At 37.2% G+C, this 21,351-nt stretch overlaps 1 protein-coding gene across 2 annotated transcripts in view; it reads left to right on the top strand.

Moving 5' to 3' along the window:
- Window positions 1-2,012: 2,012 nt before the first annotated feature.
- Window positions 2,013-21,351, top strand: part of SGTA (small glutamine rich tetratricopeptide repeat co-chaperone alpha) — a 40,835-nt gene continuing 21,496 nt past the window's right edge. The window contains exons 1-2 of one of the 2 annotated variants that reach the window (XM_051972217.1): window positions 2,013-2,352; window positions 17,197-17,336. In XM_051972217.1, coding sequence (XP_051828177.1) covers window positions 17,237-17,336 — 100 coding nt within the window. In that variant the 5' untranslated portion in view covers window positions 2,013-2,352; window positions 17,197-17,236. The remainder of the gene's footprint in view (window positions 2,353-17,196; window positions 17,337-21,351) is intronic. The other variant, XM_051972216.1, reaches the window with a different exon arrangement.

Consider the following 21,351-nt stretch of genomic DNA (forward strand, 5'->3'; position numbering starts at 1 on the left):
CTATCTACTATCGACCTCACAAGACCATTATGAAGAAAGCATTTTGTAAATCACAAAGCATCATACAAATGTGAGGTATTATCATTGTTTCATAGTTTGCATTGACTGTGCTACAAATTGATTTTTCTGGATACCACTGCACTTAAATACTATCGGAAAACATTGGATACTTTTCAAATCTTCATAAAGCAGGACAGAACCTTAGATAGCATCTAGTCCAAAGTCTTCATAGTTGGGCAAACTAAGACCCAAAGAGGTTCTATTGTCCTGATTCAAATCCATGTCCTTTTCTAAAATCTTTCTACTAACCCACAATTCAACAAACATTATTAGATGCCTAGTAGCTCTGGATCTCCAGTACTAGGGTTATCAAAGATGAAAAAATGACACAGTTCCTGCCTTCAAGGAATTTGACAAAGAAAAAATACATTTAAAGAAAGATATTAATAAGCCTGGGATTAAGTCCTGCATATGACAACATACTATCATCTTCATTAAGCAAGTTACAACTTCTTAGTGCCCCCAGACTCAACACAAATTGCAGAGGATCTCTACCTGGGCAGGGAATTTCCTTACTAGGTGCTTTGTGAAATCATGGATTTGGACAGAAGATTTCATAAACTAGAAAGGCTCCAGAGGAAGAACACAAGGATTGTGAAGGGTCTGAAAAAGTCATACCTTATGCAGATTCAGGCTCCAAATAAGGGAAACTTCCTAATCATCGACTAAAACTAAAGAGGTCACTCAATCTAGGCAGTAGCTGGTAGGTTAGTATTACCAAAAAGTTTTTAAAAACTAGTGGTTTCTGAATGGTGATCAAAGATATTATTTATTTTCCTTGTCTTCGTGTTTTCTTTTGCAGCATGATTTATGTGTAAATGTGTTTTGCATGACTAAATACATGTATATAATGTATGTCAAATTGCTTGCTTTCTCAATGAGGAGGGAGAAAAGAAAAGGAGAGGATTTGGAACTTAAAATTTCAAAAAATAATGCCAAAATTGTTTTTAAGTATAATTGGGAAAAATAAAATATATATTAAAGATTTAAAGGTGCACAACCACTTTGTTGAAATTATTTTTAAGAAGATTGGATTGGCCCAGATATAGCCTCTGTGGTGTTGTTTGTCAGCTCAAGATTCTATGATATTCCTCACAACCACCCAGTGGCTGCCTCTATATGCTATCTTTCGCCATTAGAATGTAAACTCTTTAAGATATGATTCCTCTTATTCGATTTTATTTGTGCCCAACACTTAGCACAGAGCTTGGTACACATGATTAGAGCTTAAAGACTCTATCTTGTCTGAGCAAATCAGTTGGCTTTTCCAATTCTCAGTTTTCTCATCAATAAAATGGAAATAATATATTACCCAATTGCACACCAGTTGTTGTGAGGCACAAACAGGATAACTGCATGTAATGTGCTTTGCAAATTTCAAAGCTTTATTATACAAATATTTATTCCACATTAGTATGTTAAGATAGCACATGAAATATAAATACATAGCATTATAAAATATGTAAATATCTAAGAATATATATTGCATAAATGTTATATAAATTATAAAATATATACATATAGAAATTATACATGAACATAAATTATATATCATATAGTTATAAATTATTTAAATATCAGTGGCTTTTTTCCCAGTTATTTTTAGGGGTATACAATTTGCAAATGGGGAAAAAGGCTCAGAGCCTGAAGACTCCAAGAACTTGGGGGCTGGGGAGGTTGGTCACATGTGTGCATCTTTGTATTCTCAGCGCTGAGCGCTTCCCACATAGAAGACGCTTAATAAAATGCTCTTTGAAAATAAATGAATTTAGATTGGAAGTTGTCCAAAGTTACGGTTAAGGAAAGCGGCAGGCATCGAACGCCCCCAGTCCAGGGCCCAAAGGAGCAGATGCACGTGACCGCCATCGTCATAGAATAATAGAGAATGAGATCATTCTTTGGGGGGAAAAGGGTCCGGGCCGGAGTTGAAGAGGATGGAGTCCCCCTGCGTCCCACAATGCAACATCTGCCCCTCCTCTCTATGGCTGATAAGCATAACATCGCCAAGCTAATGGCGTGCTGACTACTTCCGGGTGGTGAAGGGTAGCTCTAACTAAACTACTACGGGTCCGGCCTTCTCGCAGCCTAATCTGGGGCCCGTTGTCATCCGCGCTTGCGCCCGAGGTCAACTCGGCAAAGGCCCGCGAGAACAGCGAGGGGGCGGAGCCAGGCCCTGACTCCGCGCCATCGCCATGGCAGAGGAAAAGAGGCGGGACGGTCGGCGACGTGCGCAGGCGTCAGCGCAGGCGCAGCGGGCGGCGGAGCGGAGCCGGGGCTCGGCAGCTTGTTAAGGTGAGTGGCGGCTTCGGCGCCGGCGGCGGGCGGGAGGGAGGGAGAGAGGGAGGCCCCGACGCCCTTCCTCCTCGGCCGTGAATCCCGGAGCTCGGCGCTTCTGCCCGCGCTCCCCGCGCGTTCGCTCCGGCTGTCTACTGAAGCGAGCGGGCGGGCGGCCGACCGGCCGGTGGTCGGCGGGAGGGTGGGCCCGGCCCAGGGTCCGGCTCCTCGGAGGCAGGTAGAGAAGCCGCAGCTTGTGCAGCAGGACAAGGGTCCGCGCTCCCGGGCCCGCGGGGTCGGGGCAGGGCTCTTTCTTCCCTTTTCCCAAAGACCTTTAAGCTCCTTGCTAGACAGAGGAAGGGACTTTCGGGACCCTCGAGTCAGCTCCCTTTTACAGCGGAGGAGACTGAGGCCCGGAGAGGCTGGGGGACTTGTTCGGGGTTCCCCCGGGAGGAGGAAGCCGCCAAACCCGCGTTGGAATCCGGGGCCTCATGCCATCGCACTCACCCTTCTCCTAGGAAGCAACCTTCCTAGTTTTAGTTGAGGAAACTGAGGCGTAAGGGGAGAAGGGACTTGGCCAAGGTCATGCGGCTCCTACGAGTTAGACCTCTAGCACTTGAACCGGAATCTGAGCTGACTTTTCCCATTTTAGGCTCTAATTCACTTAAAAAAACGACACAATCCCGCCCGAGAGTGGGTGCTTCTCACACCTGTGCTCAGCTCGTGTGTTGTCTCATCGGGTGCTCACGGCAGCCCTGTGAGGTAGGAGGGCTATGGCCCCATTGGCACACACGAGGATCCTGCCCCCACCCCCTAACATGAAGTACATTCCCAGGGTCCCTTAGCTGGTGAATGCAGGCCAGCCATTCCCGCCCCACGGCCAGCGCTGTCCTAACCCCATGCCGCGGGAGGGCCACTCCGGAGTCTGGATGAGGTGGCCGTAATCTGCAAAGTGGGATGGAAGTGTTGTGAGTCACCCTCCTTGGCTGGGCTTTGCGCTTTTTGACTGGCTAAAGGCATAGAAGGCAGAGAAGAGATACTGGTTGATTTTCGCAAGAAACAAAGGAATATCTATTCCCTTTTTTTTTTCCCTTTAAAGGCAGTCAAGATTAAGTGACTTTGTCCAGGGTCACACTTCTATTTGAGTTGAACTCAGATCCTACTCTAGGTACCCAAGAACACTTAGTCCTTCAATTTAACAAGCCTTCATATGCTCAGATCATGGTATCATAGACTTTAGACCCCAAAGGAACCATAGAGATCAAAATTGTATCTTTCATTTTACAATGCACCCTGAGGGTATTGGGCACCCTGAGAAAGGTGATAAGTTTCATAATCAGAATAATACAAGTCCTGTGATTATAAATCCACTACCCTTTCTTATTTTGTGTTGTGGAAACAAAATAAGATTCCCTTTCTCAAAGTGCTGACAATTTTAGGAAGGACCAAAGATAAATTGTAACTATAACAATGAATAATTTAAAGGAGTACCTTCCCCTCTGATCTATTTAAAGGTATGTGCAACAATGAGGACCACCAAGACATGCCTGGGTAATATGTTCATGCTCAGTGTCCTGAACAGAAATTAATTGAAAGGAAAAGGGCCTGAATTTCAATGTCAGTGCTGACCATGCTTTTCCCAATCATCAGTTGAACCTCAGATGCCATTTATACCTGTGATGATTTTTAAAGTGATGAATATGTGGATTAAAGAATTGTATTAATTTAAAAGGAAAAAACTAAAATAATGAATAAAGTTATGTTCTCATTTAATTAAAATAGAAATTTAAAGTTGCAGAAGCTCTTAGAGGTTGTAGAGATTTCATAGATTTAGAAACTTTAGGGATCTCGTCCAACTCTCATTTTCAAATGATGAAATTGAGGCCATTCAGGCAGTACACTCCTGAATCATCAGGATTTGAATTCAGATTTTCTGACACCAAATGAAGCTCTTGGTCCTATCCCGAAATCAGTTGATAATATTAGTTCTCTAGACGACTTTGTTGCCTCCTGCCTCTTAGAAGTCTGTGTAATAGCATTGTGTAATGCATAGAGCTTAAAAGTAGGTCCTAGAACACAAGAGGTGACTTGGCCTCTTTGAGGTATCCAAATGTGGGCAAGTAAGCTTGAGTTTGCTCACCCAGAAAATGGAGGTTAATAATCCTTGAACTATTTCTCCTCAAAGTTGGAATGCCTTTTCTCTGTGCTAGTTGTGTGACTTAGAGCAAGCCTTCCATTTCTTCATTTGTAAGTTAAGATGATTATATTGAGAAAATTTCTAAAAAGTTCTTCCTTCTCTAGGATTCCAAAAACAACCATTTATCTGATAAATATCACCTTAACTTTAATTTCATGTTCTTGGATTGAAGGCTTTCAAATATTAAGAGAAACAAAATGATTCCCAGTCTCTAAAGAACTTTATGGCTTTTAGTGCATGTTTGTTAGAATTGTCTATACTATGCTGTATGATTAATTGCATCTTTTAAGTGCTACATGGGAACCAATAAAGCCATTTAAACATGGCGGCAGATATTTTTAAAAGCTATGTTGCAGAGTATTGACTTATTTCTGAAAAATAGCATATATACAAATACGCAGTGGGCATGTAACATAAAAATAATATGTATCTTGAGGACAAGCCTTCTCCTTCCCCCTCCCCTCCACTTAGACTCTGAGAAAAGTTGCATTTTAGAGATCACATTGAAGAGGCAAGCCTAGAGGAATGGGAAAGAGCCTTGCACTCTACATAATGTGGCTCAGATGCCACCTCTGTCACTAATTTATATATCCTTAGACATCAATTCCATCTTTGGGTCTCAAGTTTTCATATCTGTAAAATAAAGGAAGTTGGATTGGATGACCTAAGGTCCTTTTCAGCTCTATAAACTGCCTTTCTAGGAACTAACATTAATTCTTAAAAAGCAACAACAACAAAAAAAAACAACTTCTGGAATGAACGTTTTATTGAGATTAGGAGATGTATGCTTAGTGGTCTAGGGAAGCACCTGGGGGTCTGTTGTCATGTCACTGATACCTTGGATGCTTACAGTGCTAAAGTTTTCTTTTTAGGAAGACTAATTTTATATAGCTCCTTTGTAATCTCTTGTTCCTGTTTATAAATGATATTTATGGATTTGTGATGTAAGCAATGTAGGCACTCGTATCTCTTTGCAGTTTGTAAATCATTCATGCTTTTTTGTTCCATATGATGATTTATGTCTTTGTCTTTTCATAAAAGATCCACCAGTAAATTAAGAGTCCTTCATGGGTACCATTCTAACAGTTGAACTATTTATATTTATCTCCTATTTCTTTCATTCACTTAGGCAGTCTTACTTATTTTTGTGTCATGGCCTGTTTTGGCAGTCTGTTGAAATCATGGACCCTTTTCAGAATAACATTTTACTGGCAACTAGATGGTGTAGTGGATAGAACATGTGCTGTGGAGTCAGGAGGAGTCAAATTTAGCCTGAGACACTTAAAATTTAACTGGCTATGTGACCTTGGACAAATCACTTAATCTCAATTGCCTCATCAAAAAAAAAAAAGTGACATTTTACAAAAGAACCACCTTTTATGTTGAAATATTGTCATCAAAATATTTTTAAAAAATATTCACATAACTTTTCTCTCTCCTTGTCACTTCTTCCCTTTCAATATAAAACTTTGCTCTAGCTCTCTTGACTGGTTCCATTTCCTAGCCATACCTGTCCTTGGTATCTTTCCACTAGCTTTGAAAGTTTGTAATTTTGTAAAATATTTAACTGGAATGATAGATGTAATCTGTTAGGAGCATGTAGTACTCAGGAGATCTTGTGATGAATAGCAGATGAAATTACATAGTCTTGGGGTTTATTTCCTTACCCATGAATATCTTCACCTTGCATTTCCAGAGGAGATGAATTTGTTCAGTAAACTGGTATTTAACATTGGGGAACATCTCACTAAATAAACACATTGAAAGTTTTTATGTATTATATATTTATATGCATATTATATCATATATCATACATTATGTATAAAATATATATCATATATTTATGCACTTTTATAAGTTACTTTTTTCTAATGTTTCCAAACATTCATCATTAGAGTTTCAATGTAGCCTTTTACATATACACATGCCTTACAATCTACCTTAGTAGCTCAGCAAAGTTATCATTTCGCCACGGAGGAAATTAGGGCTTAGCTCTGCCTCTAACCTACACAAGATAGGCTTAAGAAAGGAACCATGGACATCCAATTTTTAAGTTCAATATTCTTACCACAGTGCTACACACTAGGGTTTGTGCTATTTACAGCTACCTTAGCTGTGTTTATAAACAGAATCTATTTTTGCCAAAGCACATTTTTTTATTCAAAGTGTATTTATTAAGCACTAATGATATTTATCATATAATATAGCTTCTGTTCTCAAGGAACTTGTAAATTTTATAATTAAATAAATTTTGGCACAAGTTAGAAGATGAAAACAATTAAAGCAAAGTACATAGGAGATTATAGCCCCCTCATTTTAGAGATCCAGAGAAATTGAATGACATGGCCTAAGGTTATATAGAACCGGGGTACAGATTTAATTCTGTGATATTTTATATATTCATATTAGGTTAATGCATGAATCTGGAGGAGAATGTAAATGTCTTTTATCCATCATTATCAGAGAAAGGTATTTTAAAAGTACCTAATAATTGAAGTTTCCAGAGAATTGAAACTGATTTCAATGATGTGGATTCCCCCCTTTTCAGTATAGTTTTTAACCTTTCCATTTATTTTTAAATCAACAAACATTTATGTAACACTTTCTGTGTGCTAGGGGATAGAGAAACTTAAGGAATTTGAGGGAGGAAAAAAACTCTCCCGGAGTTCCCAGGGAAGGTTTCCCCTAGGAGCGGATCTCTTCAGTTGTGACTTGAAGGGAAGGATATTAAGGGAGCCCATTTCAGACACAGGGGATGCCATGAGCACAAATGCATAATGACTAGAGATGATATGATGAAAAGAGCTTGGCTTTTAGTTTAATTTGGCTATTGAAATAGAGTTGGAAAAACAGAATGTAGACTGCAGATCCTTGATTATCATAAAGACTGTAGGAATCATTGCAAGTTTTTGATCAGAGGACTGATGCGATTCCAGATTTATATTCTCCTGCCATTTCCCTTTCCCAGTCTCTCCTCTCTCATTCCATACAGCTGCCAAAGTAATATTTCTAATTTCAGCTCATTCAGGGGAGAAGAGAACAGGGCTTGAAGGAGATGGTGAGTAGTAGAGAGTATAGCCACTGATAGGATATGACAACTAATGGAATAGTGGGGGTAAGGAAGCGTAGATTACAGGATTTTGAGTCTGAATGAGCTGAAACTTTAGGTGTTGGCCATCTTAATTCAAGCTATTTAACATTCCCTTGTTTTTCTGGAGAAAAACTTCTAGGGATCTTTAGGTTTCTCTTTCCTTGACAAAAGTTGGAGGGTCATTTTCACTCTAGACCTGTCAGAAGACTTTTCCTCTTCCTCTGCTATTGGCAACAATCATTTTTCCTACTTTTTAGCTTGTTCTTGAGTAAAGCAAAATCTAAAAAGTTGTAAATGGGTCTTGACTTCCCTTTCCATAGTATACACTTGAATCAGCAGTGCTATTGTATCATATCACTAGCCTTCTGTACCCAATAGCAGTTTATTCAAGTTAGAACAGTATCTTCTTACATTTCTGTAGAATCCTGCACCTGAAGATCACAGAATTTAAAGCTGGAAGAAGCCTCAGAGGTAATCTAGCCCCCTCATTTTACTGAGGTGAAGTGAAAAAACAGACCAGAGAAGTTGAGTGACATGCCTAAAGTTAAACAGGTAGTAAATAGAGCCAGGGTTCAAATTTAATTCCTAGATACTTTACAAATTTATATTGTAAGTTATGCATGAATTTTTATGTAGATATATCATTTATCCATCATAAACAAAGAATAAGATACTTTAAAACTACCTAATAATTGAAGTTTCTAGATAACCAAAATTTCCTCCTTTAAATTTTATTTACTTCAAAGATTATAATTTACTTGACGTGAGTTTTCCCTTTTCCAACATAAATTGTACCCATTTCACTCATTTTTAAGTCCACAAACATTCAGTGAATATTTACTATGTGCTGGGCACTGTGTATTGTAATGTGTATTGTAGATACAAAAAAACCAAAAAACAAAAACAGCTTGCCCTCAAGTAATTCACATTCTAAAGGTGGAGACAATATTCAAACAAACATGCTGAACATACAGGGCAAATTAGATTAGATGATTTCATCTTTTTCATTGACTAAAAAAATAATCCATTCTAGTATTGAGCCCCTCTAGGGGTTTAGTTAATCTTATATTGGATGACAGATGTAGTCAGCCACTGGTTAGATTGGAAATATTTTCAATTTATATTCCTCCATTTCCATGCTCTACAAAAATTTAGTGTTAAATGCTACAATAAGTTTTCACTAGAACCCCTCTCCCTCTTTTTTTTCATTCCATAGTATTTTATTTTTCCCATTACATAGTTTTCAATATTCATTTTTATAATATTTTGGGTTTGAGATTTTTTTTCTCTCTCCCTCTCTTCCCCTTCCTCAAGACAGCATGCAATCCATCATTTTAAAGTGCTAAAATGTCTTATTTTCATCATTTTGGGTCAAAATATTTATTGTGCAGTTTCTTGCCTTTAAATTTTTTTTTTTGCTCTTTCTTATTTCTCCTTACATTTTCCAATATATATCATTCCCCTTCCAGACGACATGCCTTACAAGAAAGACTTAAAAAAAAGAAAACATTGAGTAAAGCTAATCAGTACATCAGCTGAGTCTGACAACTGTGTTCTATACCTGTAGTCCTTTACCTATAAGAAAAAGGATGGGTGGTGTCTTCTTATATCTGTTCTTTGAGGCCAAGTTTAGTTGCTGTAATTTTACATAATCAGTTTCTGTTTTGTTTGTCTTGTTTATATATTGTGTCTGTCTTGTTTATATAACTTTTATTGGTTCTACTTACTTTACTTTGCTTCATTCAGTCCATGTAAGTCTTCCTAGACTTCTCTATCAGATTCATTATATTTGGCTTTTTTCCAACCACATATATTCATATTCATGTATTACAATTTAAATGTTGCCCAATTGATGGGCTTATGTTCAGTTCTTTACTACCATGAAAAAGGGTTATTCTAAGCATTTTAGTAACTCTTAAACCCTTCTTATCTTTATCTACTTTGGTAATTGCTAGGACAAATAAAGTATGGACATTTTAGGCATTTCTTAGCATAATTCCAAAATTTTTTTTCAGAACTTGATCTAAAATTGTAGAAATGCTAGATAGGATAGTTCAGTCTTAAGAAAAAAATAACACTTTTAGCTTTAAGAAGAGAAGTTGTCTTCTTTTTTATAGAGGAGTAATTTGGTTGAATTAATTCACAGTTCCATAAACAGTGTCTTTCTTTCTTCAACCTCTCCAATATTTTCTATTCCAGTCCTTTTTCAGTTTTTTTTTTTTTTTTTGCCCAGTTTGTTGAACATGAGTTGTCATTAGGGGTTTAGTGCAGTCTTTCATTTGTTTACTAATAACTTGGAATTAATCTTTTGAATCAGGCAGTAAACATCTATTTAAAAACCTATTATATGCCAAATACTTGCTAAGTACTGAAAAACCATTTGTTAACATACACATTGCCCTCTTATCCTTTGGGTAATGATTTTATTCTCATATATTTGTATTTTTTATGTGTTGGGTATCTGATCTTTATCTGAGAGATTTGATTCAAGGGACAGGTGATGGCTTTTCAAGCATGAGGTTTGTTGATAAGTAGCTGGAAAGAAGTCATATGGAGAAGTTGAAGATGAGAAAGTAAGGATGAGTAGAGATGATTAAACCAATCAATTGTTTCATGTTTGATTCTAACTATTGCTTCTTGATCTGCATACAGGTTTCTCAGGAGACAAGATGATCTGGAAGTCCCATCTATTTGGGAATTTTTTGAAGATGTGAGAGTAAGGTAGAGGCAGTCTGTGGAAAATAGAATCAAATGTACATATAAAAGTCTCCATAATGGCCAGGAATAGAGTCATCTCTTTCTCTTAGACCTTTGTAAAATTTAAGAATGAAAGATTTCTGAGTAATTTGAGATGAGGAAGGAGAAGATTGAGCTCTCATGAGTGGTTTCAATTTTTTTGGTGAAATTTGAGTTGAGATAATCAGCAGAGAGGGTGGAGGAAGGGAGTGCTGTGGGAAGCTTGAGGAGAGATGAGCTTTGGGGAGAAGAGGAGAGTGAATTGATTAGTGAGGCCTAGAATGATTCCTTAACAGAAGAAATTAAGAAGAGCTTGCAAGAATATACAAAAGAACTGTGCAAGAAAGAACTTAACATGGTGATGATGGGTTACTGATTTATTTAAAGCTGTAAGAGAATTTTTAGCTCATTGTCTGGAATAATGATGCTAAGTGGACCTTGGGAAGCATTGATAACAGTAAGGCTAATGAGGTGACAGAATTCTAGCTGAGCTAAGTCTTAAAAGATGATACTTTTAAAATGCTGTACTCAGTATATTAGCAAATTTGGAAAACTTAATATTTCTCATAGGATTGCAAAAGATCAATTGGTGTCCCAATTCTAAAGAAGGACCGTTCCAAAGAATGTTCAAATTAGCTGTGCTAGAAAGGTTATGCTTAAGATTCTGCAACCTTGGCTTCAGCAATATTCGAACCAACAGTTACCAGAAGTGCAGACTGGTCTTTCAAATAAGCAGAGGAACCAGTAACCAAATTGCGAATATTTGCACGATTATGTAGAAAGCAAGGGAGTTCCAGAAAAATATCTACTTAGTCATTGAAGTCTTTGACTGTATGGATTATAACAAAATATGGCAAGTCCTCAAAAAGATGGGACTTGCAGATCATCTTATTTGTCTCTTGAGAAACCTGTATGCAGCTCAAGAAGCAATATTTAGAGGCAAATATGGAACAATTGATTGATTTAAGATTGGAAAAGGAGTATGACAAAACTGTATATTCTCACTTTATTTATTTAACCTTATATGCAGAGTATATCATGAAATATGAGACTGGATGACTCAATAGCTGTAATTAAAGTTGGGAGAAATGTCAATAATCTCAGTTATGTAGATGATATCACGCTGATGGTAGAAAGTGAAAAAAATAAGCAGCCTTTTCATGAAGGTGAAAGAGGAGTGTAAAAACTGGCTTGAAGCAAAAAAAAAAAAAAAATCTGAGATCATGGCAACAAATTCCATCCCTTCCTATCAGAAGGAGAAGAAATAGAAACAGTATTAGATTTTTTATTCTTGGACTCAGCTATCATTGCAGAAGACGACTGCATCTACAAAATTAAGTAATATTTTTTCCTTGGAAAGAAAGTTATGGCAAATCTCGACAGCATTCTAAAAAGCAGAGATGTCACCTTGCCAAGAATGGTCCATAGTGAAAGCTGTGGTTTTTCTAATAGCAATGTATGGTTGGCTATGAGGATTGAATTGTAAGGAAAGCTGAACACTGCAACACTGATGTTTTCAGATTGGGTTGCTGGAGAAAATTGGGTGCTGAAAAAAGACTTTTGAGACTATCTTGGACAGCAAGGAAAGTCAGTACTTAAAAGAAATTAATTCAGACTACTCATTAGAAGGACAGATACTGAAGTTTAAGCTTAATTACTTTGTCCACATAATAAGAAGAGAGAATTCATTTGAAAAGACTCATGTTGGGAAAGTATTGTGTTATGGGAGCCACCTACCAGTGGCTGCTGGAGGTGTAATTCAGACCTGTAGAATGGATCTCTTCAAGTGAGAGGATGATGATGATACAAGGAGACTGAGGCAATTGCTGTTCTCTGACCTTTCCACTGAGAGGCAGTTGCTTTGTCTGACCTCTCTCCTCTTCCCTCTTGCCTCCAATTTATTTCATTCCTAGTCCACAAGCAACACCTGTGTCAGTAAAGGCTGCTTTGCAACTCCCTCAGATGTTATGATTCACAACTGTGGAGGCTCTCGGAGAGTTGACTTGCCCCTTCACCCAGGCATGGTCCTTAACAGGAAAGGTTGAAAGCAAAAAGAAAAGCAGATGGCAGAAGGTGAGATGGGTAGTCTCATAGAAACAATGAACATGAGCTTGGACAGACTTTGGGAGATGGTGGAAGATACAAGGTCTTGGCGTCCTTGGGGGTCACGGAGAGACACTAATGAATGACTAAACACCAAAGGATCTTTTGCTCCAGTTTGGACCCACTGAAATAAAAGGCTGGAAAAGATGCTTATCACTATTTTATGGAAAGGACCTTAGATGACTGCCAAAAGGGTCTCTCTTTCATTCAAGTATTACTTTACTGCATTTTCTTTTTTGCTCTCTCCCTCAGATATTTCTGTAACATCTTTGTCTCTTTCACTACCTAACTTTTTTACTTCTGTGGCAATATCCTTGCCCCATACCTAGCACAGTACCTTGTATCTAGCAAGCTTTTAACACATTTACAAATTGAATTAAATTAAACTTTTCCCAGGTACCATTGCTCACAATACATTTAATACTATGGGTGTTCTTGGCTGTAGGGATAGTCTTGGAGAAGATAAAAGTCCTCTTACATTCAGCTTCCCCTGTTTAAAGTGCCAAGTGGCTTGGTGCTGCTTTGGCAGTTTGGCTGATGTGAAGTATTGATACTGTATAGCTGGGATTCTTATCACCTTGGAAAGTTCATAGTAATATAAGCCTCTTGAGGAGTGTACTGAAAGGCAATTTTGGCTGATTTTTAAATGACTATCTGAGTAAGGTCTTTTCTCGGTACAAAATTCCTTCTATTTAGTATAGACAGGTTTTTATAAAATAATAGCTAGGATTTAAATAGTGCTGCTGAGGTTGAAAAGTATTTTCCATACCCTCTAGAGACCCTGTGAGATAGGTCCTATAGCTATTATTATTCCTATTTTCCAGATAAACTGAGCTTCATCAAGGTTAAGTAACTTGCCCATGATTATTCATATGAGAAATAAGATTTCATTCCTTATGAATCGCAAGTTCTATGCTTTCCACTATCTCTGTGGTATGTCTTAATTATGAAAATTGAGTCCCTAACTTTTTTTAAAAAAGTTTTTATTGAATTCTTTTACATATCCCTAGCATTTTCTTAAATGGTTCTCCCTTTCTCTCCTATATAACAATTAAAAAAGAAAAAGTCAACAAAATTGACCAAGACATTGAAAAAGGCTAAAAATATTGCTATGTCTCACATTTAGGGACATGCTACCTTTACATAGAATGGGGGGAGGGGTAATTTTTTCCCTTATCTCTTCTTTCAAGTCATCCTTGTTTGTAATTTTACAACATTTGTATTTAAATTTTTTATTGTGGTCTTTCTGTTTGCATTATTGAATCAGCCATTGTGTATTGTTTTCTTGTCTCTGCTTATTTCATTCTTAATCTGTTCACATAAATGTTTTTGTATTTGTGTTCATTATATTTGACATTTCTTACAGAACAGTAATATTCCATCACATTCTTACATTACCACAAATTGTTTAGCCATTCCCTAATCCCAGTCTCAGATTATTACAAAACTTTATCCTTATAGTATCAGCAATTTTTAGACTTCCTCAGGAATTGTGCTTTGTTGAACAGAGTAGATTCTACAATAAATTGTCCTTCAAAAAGCGTATTTCTATCTAGAGGCATAAAGTATAGCAGCAATTCTAATATATAGCTAGTGTGGTGGCACATACTACTAATGAAGAGGGTCTTTGGCCTGGAATCAGGAAGATTTGAGTTCAAATTGGGCCTTAGGCACTTTGACACTGGGCATGTGTCTGCCTCATTGTTCTCAACTGTAAAAGGGAGAAAATAATAGCACCCACCTCCCAGTGTTGTTTTTGAGGATCAAATGAAATATTATTTGTTAAAAGTTCCTCCCTCCTTTCCTCAATTTGGGGGAATTACAGAACTTGTCCAAGGTCCCACACCTGGTAATGTAAGAGTTGGATTTACCTCAAAATCTTTTTTTTTTTTTTTTTTTTTTTGCTTTTTACTGAGGTATTTGGGATTAAGTGACTTGCCCAGGATCACACAGCTAGGAAGTGTTGAGTGTCTGAGGTCAAATTTGAACTCAAGTCCTCCTGACTTCAGGGCTGGTGCTCTATCTGTGCCACCTAGCAGCCCCCCCGAATCTTTTGACTTTAAAGTGCGTGTGTGTGTGTGTGTGTGTGTGTGTGTGTGTGTGTTTCTCATTGGCAACTATGACATTTGAAAAAGAAGAAATGCTGTGAAGCAGCCTAATAACATAGAAAGTACTGGGTTTAGAGAGTTTCAGAGCTGGAAGGGAGTTTAGATCATCTAGTTCTACTATAATATTCCTCTTTCCCCCCTCATTTCCTCATTTGAAGAAAGTGAGGTAAAATGACTTACTCCAGGTTATACTGGTGATTATATTGATAATGACAAAGCATGACTAAAACATTTCTTGACTGCTCAGTCCAGGATGATTTCTTCATTATATCAGGAAGCTAGGGACTTGTCCCAGCTCTTTGGCTTCTGGAAGTTTCATAACCTGTTGGGTCCTCCATTTTCCTATCTATAATGGTGGTTGTGAACAATTCCTACCTTTCCTAACATCTACAAAGCATTATTTTGCATATTGAATGTGATTGAATGCATAACAAAGAATTTTTTCCATCTCAAAACACTGTACAAATGTAAGCAGTTATTCAGTTTGATAAATATCTGTTGAGTTCCAATATATACAAGTCACTTTGTTATACCTTTCAGATACAAAGATAAGAAAACAAGATAGTGCTTGCCTTTAAGGAATTTATATTTTGGGGAAAACAGTGTACAAATTGAGGATTAAATACAAGATAATTTGTGGAGAGGAGACTAATTGGGAGAATTAGGGAAGACATCGTGAAAGAAATTGTATCTAAGTCAAAATTAAGAGAATAAAGATTTCAGGATGTATAGGCATGAGGAAATATTACTTTTTAGTCTTCAGGGGTGGCTTCTTTAGCACACAGGCAAGAAGATAGTATGTTTATTTCCTAAAACAGTTGCTGAATTGGAGTATATTCATCAAGGACAGTAACATGAAATAAATCAAGTAAAGTAGTTTGAGTTCAGACTTTAGAGGATCTTAAATACCAGAGTGAGAAGTTAATTTTTTTTCCTAAATGCAGTACAGAACTGCTGAAGGTTATTGAGCCAAGATGGTGATATGGTCAGGTCTGTAACTTCATCTTACTGGGATAGTTCCCTGGAGGATATATATATATTGGAGAAGAGAGAGATGAGCTAGAAGCATGGAGTAAGGAGTAGTAAGGAGGCTGATAACAATAGCCCAGGCTGGAAGTGATGAGGATTTTCATCTGGCTGGAAAGATAAAAAAAAACCAGCAGTGTTGGACAGTAGAGGTAGAAGCCACACAAGACTTGGTACTTGGGGCAGCTAAGTGGGGCAGTGGATAAAGCATCAGCCCTGAAGTCAGGAGAACTTGAGTTCAAGTCTGGCCTCAGACACTTAACACTTCCAAGCTGTGTGACCCTGGCTAAGTCACTTAACCCCAATTTGCCTCAGCCAAAAAAAAAAAACAAACAAACAAACAATTGCTACTTGATTGCTTTAAATTAAGAATTTGAATCATGGACATCGTGGTGATGCCCAGTTCAACATCTATTAGAACAGAAATTGGGTTTGAATAAGAGAGAAAGTTTATTATATTTTGAATATGATAAAATTTGGGATACTGTCAAAATATCTAGATAGGAAGTTGGCAGTGTAAGCTTAGAGTCAGATATAGGATTGTTAGGTATATATATTTGGGAATCATCTACATAGAAATATTATTTGAACCTATGAGAGCGAATGAAATCATGTTGTAGAAGAAAGTCCAGACTCCCTATACTTAGTAGATAAGAGAGGGATGATGCTTCTCAGAGGAGCTGAGAGGAAGCAGTGACTTAGAGTAAAAGGAAAAGAGCAAGCAATTATCATGTGTCTGCTGTGTGCCAGATACCATGCAAAGTACTTTTGCAAATGTTTTTCTCATTTAATCTTCACAACAACCCTGGGATGTAGGTGCTTTTTTTGGTAGTTAAAGAAGCCAAAACAGATATTAAGTGACTTGCCCAATATCCTATAACTAGTGTGTCTAGGGTTGGATTTGAATTCTGCTCTTTCTGATTCCAAATCTTCTCCACTGCTGTATCTACTATAACTCCTAGCTGTCTTGTACCTCATTGAAGGGAGGAAATGAGCATCAGAGAACAATAATTGACAAGCATTTTTTTTATTATAACTTTTTTATTGACAGAGCCCATGCCTAGGTAATTTTTTTACATTATCTCTTGCACTCACTTCTGTTCCGACTTTTCCCCTCCCTCCCTTCATCCGCTCCCCAAGATGGCAAGCAGTCCTATACAAGTTAAATATTGACAAGTATTTTTAAAGTGCCTACTGTTTGCTGGGCATAGTCCCTATCCTTCCAGTTACCTTTCATCTCATTTTTTCTGTGTGTTTTATGTGTGTACCCATTTATGTACCCTTTGTTTCCACTCAGAATGTAGGGCTTGTAGTAGACCTCTTTGGCAGGGATGCATCTATTTCCTCATCAGCAGCCTTCACTAGAAAAGTTGGATGATAGTGAGCAGTGTGAGTGATTGATCAATGACTGAGGTTTTCTTTGACACTTTGAGGAAAGGTATTCGGGAATTTTTAATCTTGAAGCTACATCTCAAATTTTTTCAAAAGTCTTAGTTTAAATTAAAATGTGTGGCTCCCCCTTTCCTTTCCTTAAAGTGTATAGAATGGTAATCACATCATTTCTTTTCATCACTGGTTTTATGATTTGATCTAATTCACAGATCTTGAAAAATCACAAGATCCCTCTTCAGAGCCATAAAGATGGAGGACAAGAAGCGCCTTGCTTATTCCATCATTCAGTTTCTGCATGACCAGCTGCATCATGGAGGCCTTTCTCCTGATGCCCAGGAGAGTTTGGAAGGTGAGTGTTAGTGCCGATTTTTTTTTTTTTTTTTTTTGGTCTTGTGGTTTCAGAAGTGCTTAAAAAAAAAAAAGTTAAGGTGGAACACTAATGCATTGTTGGTAGAGTTGTGAATTGATCTGACCATTCTGGAGAGCAATTGGAAACTATGCCCAAAGGGCTATCTTCTATCAGACTTGTGTCCCAAAGAGATCTTTAAAAAGGGAAAAGGACCTACATATGCAAAAATGTTTGTAGCAGTCCTTTTTATACTGGCAGAAACTGAAAATTGAATGGGTGCCCATCAGTTGGGGAATGACTGAATAAGTTATGGCGTATTAATGGAATGTTATTGTTCTATAAAAGAAATGATGAGCAGGTTGATTTCAGAAAAGTCTGGATTGACTTAGATGAACTGATTCTAGGTGAAGTGAATAGAACCAAGAAAACTTTATACACAGCAACAACAATATTAATGTGATGATCAACTATGATGGACTTGGTTCTTGTCAAAAATGAGGTGATTCAAGGTAATTCTAATATACTTGTGAGGGAGTGAGCCATTCCTATCCAGAGAGAACTGTAAAGACTGAATATGGATCAAAGAATAGTATTTTCATTTTTTTGTTATTGCTTGTTTGCTTGGTGTTTCTCCCTCCCCACTTTTTGTTTTTTTGCTGAGGCAATTGGGATTAAGTGACTTGCCCAGGGTCACACAGCTAGAAAGTATTAAGTATCTGAGGCCAGATTTGAACTCAAGTCGTCCTGACTTCAGGCCTGGTGCTCTATCTACTGCATCACTTAGCTGCCCTTTTTTTCACCTTTTGATCTGATTTTTCTTGCCCAGCATGATGAATATGGAAATATGTTTAGAAGTACACATGTTTAACCTAAATTGGATTGTTTGTTGTCTTGGGGAGGGGGGAGATTTTACAAAGGTGAATGTTGAAAACTAGCTTTGCATGTATTTGGTAAAATAAAAAGCTATTTAAATGGGCAGGGAAGAGTTAAGAGGATAAAGCTTTTTTAAGGATTGACTATCAACTGTAGGTCATTTTTGTTTCTAGAACCTTACAAAATAATTTAGTTTCAAAACTATTCTAGCATTTCTCATAGAGTTCTTGATTTCTGATTGGTCTCTTATGGTTTATAAGGCATCTGATATTAGATAAGATTTAGCACTTTTTATTCTGATATTTATCTATTTTTTCCTTTAAAGCTTTTGTTGCATTATTTTATATCTTGCTTAATTTCTTCTAAGTACAGGAGCTCCAGATTTTCAACAACTTTTTATACTAGTTGATATTCTCTTTGATTTTACTCATCTCTCCAGCTTTAATTATTGGCTTTGTCTCATGCTGTACCTTTGAGTGAGTGACCAGACCTATTGGTCTTGACTTGAGTCATCTGGGTTCCTGCATTTATCTTCACCTTTTAGGCTCAAGTCCCTCTGAATCTTTGAGATTTGGAAAAGGGTGGATTTTAGGAAGAAAGATAATAAGTTCTAATTAATTTGACTATCTCAGTTTGAGATGTCCAAAAGCCAGCTAGATATTCAAGATTGGTGATCAGCGGAGGCACAGACAGGAAAAGTAGAATTGAAAATCATCAGCATAGAGATGGTTGTTAATTAAATCCATGGGAGCTGATAAGATCATCAACTGAAGTGGTAATAAAGGAGAAGAGAATCTAGCCAGAACCCCAAATGACACCTGCAGTTAGAAGATTTGATCCAGAAGTGAATCCATCAAAGAAGACCGAGAAGAGGTCAAAGAAGTTGTAGAAAGAGAACCAGGAGAGTGGTGTCCCAAAAACATAAAAAAAGGGGGGAGTTGTACAGACTGATGTGGTGAGGTATGTCAAAAGAATTTGCAGGCATCTCCAAGTCCAGGGGCAAAATTTATTTTAATTGTAACTCCAATTGAAGCCTTCTAAGTTTCAAAAGGATTTAACAAAGAACCAGGAGCTAGAAGACAAATTTATACTGTTCTTGTTATTGATATACTAATTTTATGATGTAGAGGTAGAACTGAGAGTAGTGGTCTATTCACTATTGTCCCAGGAATTTGGTTGTCAATGATCAGCATATTATCTATCTGATTGTCAGCAATGTTTGTATAGGACTATCTTAAGGCTAGAAGACTTTAGAATCATTGAGGTCTGGGGACCTCATCCCTACTATGTTTCTCCTAGAAGCTGTACCCCATCACTTCCAGTCCCTTGGGCTTGCAACCTAGGAGTTATATTGAATTTTTTATTCTTTCACCCCTTATATCTAATCCAAGGACTGTTTTAAATTTTGTAACATCTCTCAAATATGCTACCCTTGTGTTTCCCTATTCCAATCCATCCTCTGTTCAGCTACTAAAATCACTAAAATGTCACCTTTCTACTCAAGAAACTTCAGGATAGCCTGTAGCCTGAAGAATTTAATACAGAACGCTGTATTTGGCATTCAAAGCCTTTATAACCTAATCCCATCTATCTTTTCAATCTCATACTTTATGCCCCAAACTATATTTTTTGATCCAATGATAATGTCCTCTCAGCTATTCTATGAATAAGATTCTCCTCTCAACTCTGGGCATTCACTCTGGCTGTCTCTTACTGCCTGGACCACTGTCCTAAAATTAACCTCTCTGCTCCTAATATTAACCTCTCTGATACCCTAATCCCTCTTAATTCTGTCTTAATTATTTTTAATTAATCCTTGTGTTAATTATTTTGTTATGTTTGTTTGCTTGTTTTATCTCCTAAATTGTAAAGTTGTTTAGGGTAGCAATTTTTTTCTCCCTTTTTGCATTCCTTGCATTTAGCACAATGCCCGGCATATGCTTAATAAATATTTATGATTGATTGTTGGTCTTGGAATCAGGATGGAGTTCAAATCCTGCCTCATCCATTTAGCTCTCAAATAATATTTATTTTTCTCAGCCTCAATGTCTATTTTGTGAACATGAACTCATGTAATACCTATTGTATATCTTAGAACCTCTCTTCACAGGGGAGTAGGACAAGGAAGTTTTGGGAACCAGCCCATTTGAAGTGAGGCTCAGAGCTGCTTGACATAACATTGATTCTTTGCAAATGAACTCTTAACTGAATTTGGAAATGCTTGAAGCTACCAGAAACCACAGACCAGCTCAAGGGGGGAGCCCTGAGCAGCAGCTTCAAATTTAAGATCTTACTCAAGACTTTCTGAAAGATCTTAGATTATTATATCTACAGACAACCCCTCTCGGCTCTCTTGCAAGATCTTCTTTCTCTTGCTAATTTTTTTCTTAGACAATAAGCACTTTGTAATCTGTAATTGGACTCTGTTTCATTAGGGTCCCTTTATAGGGGAGGCCTGGGGTCTTCCTTGAACAATATAAAATGAGGATAATAATATATCCACCTCACTAGGCTGTGAGAACCAAATGTAATGGTACTAAAAGCTCTTCATAAACCTTTAAACATTATATAAGTACTATTGTCTTTGTCTTCTCTTTATTTTTTGGTATGCTTTTTTTTCTGGTTATATATGTACATTAATTTTTAAAAAAATACACATTTCTTTTATGAATAATGTTAGGAGAAAAAAATCAGAACAAAAGGGGAAAATCTCAAAAAAAAAAAAAAAACAAGAAAAAGGGGAAAAAAGTAAACATACTTTTTATTGATTTACATTCAGTCTCCATAATTCTCTAGATGCAAATGGTATTTTTTATCCAGAATTTATTGGGATTGCCTTGGATCACTGAAATGCTGAAAAGAAAGAACCAAGTCTTTTATAGTTGCTTATCACACATTGTTGCTATCATTGTGAACAATGTATTCCTGGTTCTACTTGTTTTCGCCCAGTATCAATTAGCGTAAATTTTTCTGACTTTCTAAAATCCGCTTGTTCATCATTTTTTATAGAACAATAATATTCTATTACTTTCATATACCATAACTTATTCAGCCATTCCCCAATCCTCCTCCTCCTTCATCATCATAATGATCAATCATCATCTCAATAGTGGGAGTTTAGAATAAGGAAAGTTAGTTTAGA

This window comes from Antechinus flavipes, chromosome 1 (genome assembly GCF_016432865.1).
Source record: "Antechinus flavipes isolate AdamAnt ecotype Samford, QLD, Australia chromosome 1, AdamAnt_v2, whole genome shotgun sequence".
NCBI classification, from domain to species: domain Eukaryota; kingdom Metazoa; phylum Chordata; class Mammalia; order Dasyuromorphia; family Dasyuridae; genus Antechinus; species Antechinus flavipes.